The 8,628-nt window shown below is 41.5% G+C and overlaps 3 protein-coding genes across 3 annotated transcripts; 2 read left to right on the top strand and 1 right to left on the bottom strand.

The window, feature by feature from the left end:
• Nucleotides 1-304: 304 nt before the first annotated feature.
• On the top strand, nt 305-1,234 carry LOC306700625 (olfactory receptor 52N5-like; the record flags this gene model as incomplete). Its single annotated transcript, XM_079165696.1, has 1 exon — nt 305-1,234. The coding sequence occupies one exon, from the start codon at nt 305-307 to the stop codon at nt 1,232-1,234; it is 930 nt and encodes a 309-aa protein (XP_079021822.1).
• Nucleotides 1,235-2,775: 1,541 nt separating this feature from the next.
• On the bottom strand, nt 2,776-6,009 carry chrna10a (cholinergic receptor, nicotinic, alpha 10a; the record flags this gene model as incomplete). The annotated part of the gene is made up of 5 exons (XM_079166850.1): nt 5,943-6,009; nt 4,895-5,040; nt 4,596-4,750; nt 3,572-4,104; nt 2,776-3,476 (listed from the first exon to the last, which is right to left on the bottom strand). Exons 1-5 carry the CDS (start codon nt 6,001-6,003, stop codon nt 2,776-2,778), a joined length of 1,596 nt encoding a protein of 531 aa, XP_079022976.1. The 5' UTR covers nt 6,004-6,009.
• Nucleotides 6,010-7,001: 992 nt separating this feature from the next.
• Nucleotides 7,002-8,521, top strand: LOC306700722 (post-GPI attachment to proteins factor 2-like; the record flags this gene model as incomplete). Its single annotated transcript, XM_079165816.1, has 5 exons — nt 7,002-7,169; nt 7,255-7,504; nt 7,787-7,893; nt 7,998-8,106; nt 8,234-8,521. 5 exons carry the CDS (start codon nt 7,002-7,004, stop codon nt 8,362-8,364), a joined length of 765 nt encoding a protein of 254 aa, XP_079021942.1. The 3' UTR covers nt 8,365-8,521.
• Nucleotides 8,522-8,628: the final 107 nt, after the last annotated feature.

An 8,628-nucleotide genomic window follows, 5' to 3' on the forward strand; every position in this document is an offset into this window, starting at 1 on the left:
TTTCTGCAGGAGGAGACTGAATTTAATTGTCAAAGAAGTAAGTATTGCCTTTAAACTCAAAGTATTTGATGCTTTTCTTGTATTCTCATTCGTTGTTGTAACTATTTCACTTATTATTCATATTTTACTTCTTTTTTTCACTTTGTCTTTTTTGAGTTAAAGCATGAAATGTGCAATTAATAACAAAACAATGCCTAATATATGCTACTCAAAATGTTTGCTGATTCATTCGTTGTTACACCCATCACTACGAAAGCCTCTGACGTTTCTTCTCTCTTTTCGGTCTTTCATCAGTTTAAACAGAATGGAAAGCAACATGACAAGTGATATCCTCAAGATCCAAGGCTTCGACATATCCCCAAAGTTCACGTACCCTCTGTTTTTCTTACTGCTGTTTGTCTACTGTACCCTGCTTTGCTCCAACATCGGAGTCCTTGTGCTTATCATCACCGAGAAGAGTTTGCACCAGCCCATGTACATTCTTTTTTGTAACCTTTCCGTCAATGATCTCATAGGGAACACAGTGCTACTGCCTCAGCTGATGGCTCACATCATTTCAACAGAAAGGTTCATCACCTACAACCAGTGTGTGGTTCAAGCCTTTCACAGCCACACGTTCGGATCCGCCTCACATATGATTCTCATCATTATGGCAATCGACAGATACGTGGCGATATGTCACCCCTTGAGGTACAGCTCCATTATGACTACCAAAGCTGTGGTTGTGCTGTCAGCAACTGCATGGGCGGTGTCATTACTGCTGGTGTCTGTTTTGATCGGTCTCACAGTGAGGCTGTCCCGTTGTAGGTCGGTTATACAAAATGCTTATTGCGACAATGCGTCGCTGTTCAAGCTTTCCTGCGAGGACGTGTCCATCAACAACATCTATGGACTCTTTTTCACTGTTTTGCTGTTCAGTTGCTCAATGGGAGGCATCGCTGTGACCTATTTCAGAATAGCTGTCATCTGCTGGATCAGGAAAAACAAAGAGTTGAATAACAGGGCACTTCAAACCTGTGCCAGCCACCTTGTTCTTTATCTCATTATGCTCTGGTCGGGGTTCTTAACAATCATATTGCATCGTTTTCCAAATTACCCAGATTTAAGGAAAATTGCCTACATCTTATTTCATGTGGTCCCTGCCAATTTAAATCCAGTCATTTATGGAATGCAGTCAAGAGCATTACGTGATAAAATTATACAAATACTGCAAAGAAAAGTGACTCCAACCTGATACCTTCTCTTTTCTCTTCATACTTTGTAACTTTGAACATAAAGACACATAACACATGTTACACCTGTTTCAATTGAAACCATTTTTATTTCAGTTGCACATCTTTCTGCATACTCTTTTCTCATTGTCTTCTTTTACCAAATTCCATGTTGTTTATGGATAAATCTGTACTATATGCAAGTTGAATTTTAAAGTAATGAGCTCTCTACCAACCTCTTGTGTCTTAATGCTAGAATAGCAGGAAAATCACTACAATCACAATTTATGTTGGCCTTACCTAAACGGTTCCTATAATAAGGAGTGTTATGATAAGTTTAGTGTATAGTCATGTATTTGTTTTCACCGAGTCGCAGTTTCATGTAGTGTACACATTTCAAACAGACTGTGACTAAAGTCAACTCATATAAGATGAAAATACAGTGTCACTACAGTACAACACAATAGTTGTTGTGCATATAATATTGTGCTTACAATAGTTTTAACTTACCCAACACACATTATCCTAAAACTCACATATATACTAAAAATTTCCCAAAAACTGTTTGGTTTCTGAGGTGTTGTTTGAGATAACTTTTTAAACTTGATTTTACTTTTTTTATTGAATGACAAAATCCTAAAGTGACGTACTGAATAAAAGCTGAAATCCTTTCCTTTTATGTAAAGAGGCTGAAGGATGATCTCTTGATGAAAGGTCAACCAGACCTCTCAACAGTTCTTGAGGTCTGACTAAGTTGTCCTTGCATCTTCCAACCGACACTGATTCAAATCAGTTAAGCTTTTTACTTTCCTTTGGGTTGAGATTAATGAGTCGTGGCCCGTTCTTTAACTTAAAGAGAAGAGTTGTATCGCTTACTGACTCTTCTGTAATGCTGAATGATTCTCTCTCTTTCACTGATTCATGTCATGAGAGCAAAATTACATTTTCCCTAATGAGGGATTAATAAAGTACTTTTTCTTTTCCACCCCTTCCTAAAGTCTATCACTCATATACGTACATTACATTTGCAAATTGCAACAATTATTACCACAAGCTAATGTGTGATTGGAAATGTTTTCAGAACTGTTGTGTGTTACTTCTTAGATACAATATCCATAACAGATTGAAAAATAAATAATTATCTTGGAAATGTGTGAAGCAGCAATGGACAGCATATTTATTCGTCACTGCTTTGGGTTGCATCTTTGAATCCCTTGACTTATTGTTTCAGACACAAGGAAATACATGTACAGAAACTAATCCATATTCTATCTATTTCAAATTTTAAAAAAGCACACAATTGTGGAAAAATGTGTTGATTTACTAAGACTTGCTATTTCTCTGCTGAACCTTGGAACTTTCACACAGTATTGGGGCGAAAGTTGGGGAATGCAAGTTGTCAACAACAAAACCAATGAACACAACTTGTATTAAACATCTAATTCTAATAATTAGGACTGCAGTCAGGTGGGTGTTGGCAGCCTCCAGAATAGACCATTACTAAGACCAAAAAAGTGCAATCTGAATGTTAATTAAATCTCAATTAATTAATCAGATTAGTTAATTAGATCGCTTTGCACATGATGAGAAGGCTCATGAAAAACACCATGATGAAAAATATCCACATAAAGAAGCGGTCTAAAACTTTAGCTACTTTCTTCCACTCCCCAGTCCTTTTCTGCGTTGCCCTCTGATCTCTGTAACAGTTGGCTATGTACTCAATGTTACGCAGTAGCTGCCTCTCGTTGCTTTGGCTGTTGCAGGAAACCTCTGTGTCTCTTCTTTCCCCGTCACTCACACCTCCCTTCCTGCTTCTCCTCTGACCCCCCGCCTCTCCACCGTCCATGCTCATGAAAATGCCATTCTTCCAAGTGCTGTAGTTGCTGGTGGGGTTCTTCCCAATGGAGCCTGTCGGGCTCATCATCTGATCCATGTCTTCCCTCTCCTCTGCGCTCAAGGAGCCCACTGTCTCTTGTCCTCTCTCCATTTTGAAGATGAAGTCCTCTCTGCCCGGTCCTGCCTGACCATTCATGCTGCAGTTGGTGTTCTTTACAGGTGGAGGCTCCTGTTTCTCCGGCTGCGGCGACAAGCAGTTCTCCCCGACTTCATAGACAAAACACATTCTGGCCATGTACTGCAGAATGACTTTCTTGGCCCACTTGGGAACAGGCTTGGCATCAGGGCCACAGTGGTGTATGTTCATGATGAAGATGGTCAGGGCAGTGGAGGCCGTGATCATGGTCATCGTTGCAATGTAATACTTTCCTGTGGACGCAAAGGAGAGAGGGAAATCAACATCGAGTTTAAACTCGCAGTCGTCACACCATTTTTCTGATTTGACCCCATTTTATGGCCCTTACCAATAAGTGGCACATTCTCAGAGGGTGGCATGATCTCTGCAACCAACAGCTGGAAGACAGTCAGTGCCAGCATCACGGTGACACCCAAAGACACCTTCTCTCCAGAGTCGGCGGGCAGGTAGAAGCCCAGTGGTGCCAGGAAAGAGATCATCACACACGGTATGAGCAAGTTGTAGACATAAAAGGACGCTTTTCTATTCAGTTTCAGTGTGTAGGTCACATCAGGGTACGGGTCAGCGCAGCAGCCATACTGAATGATGTTCTTCTTGGCCGGCATTCCCAACACCTCCCACTCCACATTGTCCATCAGGTCAGCCATGTCAGCGCTCTCCATGGCGTTCAGGATGTCCAGCTGGTTACCGTTGTAGGTCCAGGAGCCGTATGTGAACCTGCACTGCTGAGCATCGAAGGGGAAGAAAGACACGTCCACTTTGCAGGAGCTCTTTGTGATCGCAGGGGAATCCCACATAATCTGGCCGTCATGGCGGATCACCACATTGGTGTCCATGGAGCCAGTGAAGTGGTTATCAGCACTGAAAAACAAAGACAATGTTCACACCAAGAGCACATTTAGATATGTTGGATACTTTTCAGATCAGGATACAAAGGCACAAGTGCACCAACTGAGGGGAGAGTTAACACATTTGGGAGAGTTGCACTCATTCCTCAGTGTTTTGTCTGCGTTTTACATCGCTTCAGTAATGCTAAGTGTTTGTGTTTACATGTGTCTGCATGCTATTGTACATATAGCTGTCATCGGGTTATATGTAAGGTAATTTGTCGCTCCTACTACTAGGCAATACATCCTTCCTCTTTGGCATAAAAGTGATAGCTCTGACTTAAATTGTAAATCTTCAGTAGTTTTTTTTTCTCAGCATTCTTCTGTATAAAAAGCAGACAGAGGCCTGGACACTCCTATGAATAATGGCTTCAAGGACTGTTCAGCTTGTGCCTTTTATTCTGACCGATAGAGGCCACACTAGGATAGTCACTGAATGATCAACTCAATACCAGTCCAACCTACTTGTTATATAGGACTATATCAGGTCTCCATACATAACTACTAGGTATGTGGATGGTATCGAGTCCATCGTAATCATCTTTATTCCATTTGAGGTGTGCATCAACCCACACTTGCCGTATCCATAAATATGCAGTCAAGATTTGGTTTCGCTCATCCTGTAAAACATTAGAAATGATAGAAAAGACTTGACAACGGGGGAGGAGGGCATATTGCAGGTAAAACAGGGACATGGTGAAATATAAACATGGCATTATTGAGTGGGTATCTGCACAGATCTGGTGTGCACCGTGATGTTTTACCATGTCGATAATTTGTGACAGTGTAACCTGCAGGGTCACATTCAGTATGGTGCTTGTGTCCTCCACAGGCCTCAGCGCGCTAGTATAGTCGGTGAATAAATCATTCAGGAGCTTCTGAGCGTATTTCCCATGAGCACACCAACAGGCTAAGACAGGGAGAGAAAGGATTTACAGTCATATCGCCAAAAAGCACATGTTGTGTTTCAGTTAATCGTGCCACATTACTTGTGTTCATATTTCTTTAGTCAGGGAAAGTTTTTCCTGCTAAGGATATTCGGATGGGATCGGTTTTGATCAATCCATTTTCTGGCCAGTGACTTTCAGAGTAAATGCAGCGATATGGATGCTGAGGACAATATGTGAATGCATGACAGATGGTGGAAGGGGACAAAGAGGATTGTCAGATTGCCATAAAGCTCTAGAAAGAGTTCAGGTATATCTGCCAGCAGTGACTTTCTCTGGTCACACTTTTAAGCATGTGTTGATATGAACGTTTTAATAAGGAAATTATTCATGTTACTTCTACATTAATTGTTACGAGTTACCAGGAACCCTGATATGAGATGGATGAATAGTTTTAAAATGGAAACACTAGTATTTTTCTAACAGGAGCTTGTCTCTCTGTCAACAATGGGTTTGAGCCTGCCAGATGTTAACCCTGAAACGCTGTTTCAATAAAGCCTAGACCTTCTTTGGATCCAGCTCACCATAATCCCGGAGAGGCTCCGGGATTATGGTGATAGTAAATCCCTGAACAACTGGTTTACGGATTGTGGGCTTGCTCAGAAGAGGAATGGAAATCTGAGAGGAAATTAATGATCCATGAAATTTTAAAACAATAACATTCTCAGAGCTCTGCGGAACAGAGTTGATAAACAATATTTTATGCACATGTTTTTAACATCGTCGTCATCTTGGCTGGCACAGCGTTGGAGGTTTTGTCTCTGGAATTAACATAAAACTTCAAAATAAACTGCGGACAATTAAAAATGCATAATTTTAAAGCACACGGGGTAAATTAAAATAAATGAAATAAATGAAAACTTACTTGGTAAAATACTGACACACAGAAGCAAGCAACATAAAGTGTGGGCTCTCCATCGTTTCATCTTGCAGAAACAAATTATCTCGATCCCAAGATCCCAAGAAGCATCTGGGCTGCTGTTTACCTAAAGCCTTTCATTCACTAAAGATCACAAGCAGAGCGCGACGACTCACACCAAGAGGAGACAGGAGAGGAGAGGCGGGGCAGCACCACGTGTTGACCACATACTATACACACGGACCACGCAGCAAGTTACACTTAATATGTCTTTGATAGAATATAATTATGAAAATAAAATGTATAATACAAAAATAAAAATGAATCATTTGTTTGCTCTCGTGCAGCACCGCGGAGAGCTCCCAATAGCAACAAAGCAATATTTGTTTTAAATTAGTTTTATTTATAACAGACCGGCTTTTATACATCATTTAACATTATGGTCTGTGCATCATTTTTTGATAGGCTGCGCCGCCCAAACGTAGCATCCTCAGCACTCTCCTCCGCTCGCTTTCTCTTCCGGGTGCTGGTGGTTATTTCCATGCACTGACTGTGTTGTCCTCCTGCTATCTGTCGCACAAGGAGGAGGATGCTGCGGGCGTATTGTCGTCTTTTGGCAGCGATCAAGTGAAATTTGGTGGATGCAAAAAGTGTCACAGGTAATATTAGCTCCATCTGAGGCACTGCATGCTATTGTTGGTGTCCGGAATATACAGGTCCATCCTGCAGCAGCGATATCATGAATGTTATTGTAATAGCGTAGTTATTGACAAGCCAAGTGCGTGCAGTGTGTGACGCCAGTTATTGGTAAACAGCAAACCTAGTGGAGGTAGGTTGATTCCGTTTTTTCAGAGTTTAGATGTTTAGTTAATGCATGCATATGTATCAGAATGTCCCCAAACAACTGAGTGAATATTGCATATCACACATTTTTACTATTCTCCATAAATACCTCATATGTAGCCTATTGTATGTGGAGAAAGTTAATCATGTCACATGCATTACATCTGCCTCGCCTTTGCAAGATGCTTTTAAATGAGGCATTTTCCACTGTTTCAGACCAAGATGCTACAAGGCTCCAGTATCTTGGGGCACGAGAGGCCCCTGGTCATCAGGGTATCATTCAGCGCCTGTGTTGTGTGTACTGTGTGCCTACCACTGCTTGGACTAATAACCTGCGTCTTCATATCCTCCGTTTTTCATTACGAGGACTCTACTGGTACACATTGCCGGGTAATTTCCTTATTTTGCAAACTGCACCAGCCATGGTTTTCTTAAGATGCTCATGTTGTACTAAATGGTCACTGTGTGTTTCCAGGTCCCTAATTACCTGCCATCCATCAGTGCCTCAATAAGCCTGAGCCCTGAGTGCCACATATGGCGGTTCTGTATCGGACTGCACTCGGCTCCGAGGCTCCTGGTGGCGTTTACCTACTTCAAATTTTACAGGACGCGTTTTGCCTCGAGGTTTCCGGAGAGTTTACTCAGTCACTTCAGCTTGGCCTTTTCTGTTTGTGAAAACCTCGGCCTCTTGCTGCTCACATATGTGTCGTCAAGTGAAACATACTGTGAGTAATCCATTGTTTTTATTGGAGAGGTTTTATTCAAACCTCTGCTTTCCCTTTGATTTACAAAGGGAAAGCAGTTTAATTTATATTCTAAACTGATCTATTCAGCAAAATGAATAACCTACCTGGCATATATTGAATTAGTAATAAATAAATGTATTCATATCTTCAATTGTTTGAAGTACGATATAGCCGTGGGACACTGATGCATTGACTAAAAGTGTTTTATTTGGAAATTCGTGACTAAATGTCTCCCTCTTTTTGTATATTTCTGCTCCTTAGTTGTACACAAGGAAGGCTTTGTACTCTTCCTTGTCAGTTCTCTTATCTACATGCTGATAACCTGCCGTTTATGGAAGACTATTAAGAAGCATTCCTTAAGTCCTGAGGTAAGGAATGCCAAATCACTCACAACAGACGGAAATCTCTCATGCCATTTGCAGCATTTCCGTCCATTTGTGCTTTTCTGCTTTTATTTTCGTCTCCCTTACAGGATGCCAAGTCTCACTGTTGGAAAGTGCGCTTCTTACTTCTCAACATATCCTTCTGTGCTTTCGCCGGATTCTTCTATTGGAAACACAACATGTACTGCGAATCAGGGAGTAAGTAGGCTATTGAGTCAGTTTGATCATTTTGACCTAATCTGTAAGGGGAGATAACAGTGCTTGAAGGAAAATTACACACATATGTCCATCATGTAGGCTACAGCTCTGTTTCTTCTTTTCACAGGTTACACTTTATTTGCCCTGTTTGAGTATCTGGTGGTTTTCTCCAATATGGCCTTCCATCTCACAGCAGTGTGGGACTTTAAGAGCCGGGAGGTCATGGTCATTTCGACCTCTGAAGATAAAGACTTCTGACTAGAAACTCAAGGACTACGTCCTGAATACACCACCACACGATCACCTGATGTTAACAGCCTGGCTACTGCACAAGGGGAAGAGTGGGATGAAGGCCTTTTCCACATATTTCCATGATGACGGCTCTCAAGTCCTTAAAGGGTGTAGATGTCAGACAAGCATGTGCTACTGTATGGTCAATTCAGTGCGCTGTAAGTGCTTTTCTTTTGCCTCAGTGTCTCATTCACGGATACCTTCAACTACACACGGTACAACATTTTATGT

The sequence above is a fragment of the Pholis gunnellus genome, assembly GCF_910591455.1.
Source record: "Pholis gunnellus genome assembly, chromosome: 9".
In the NCBI taxonomy this organism is placed as follows: Eukaryota; Metazoa; Chordata; class Actinopteri; order Perciformes; family Pholidae; genus Pholis; species Pholis gunnellus.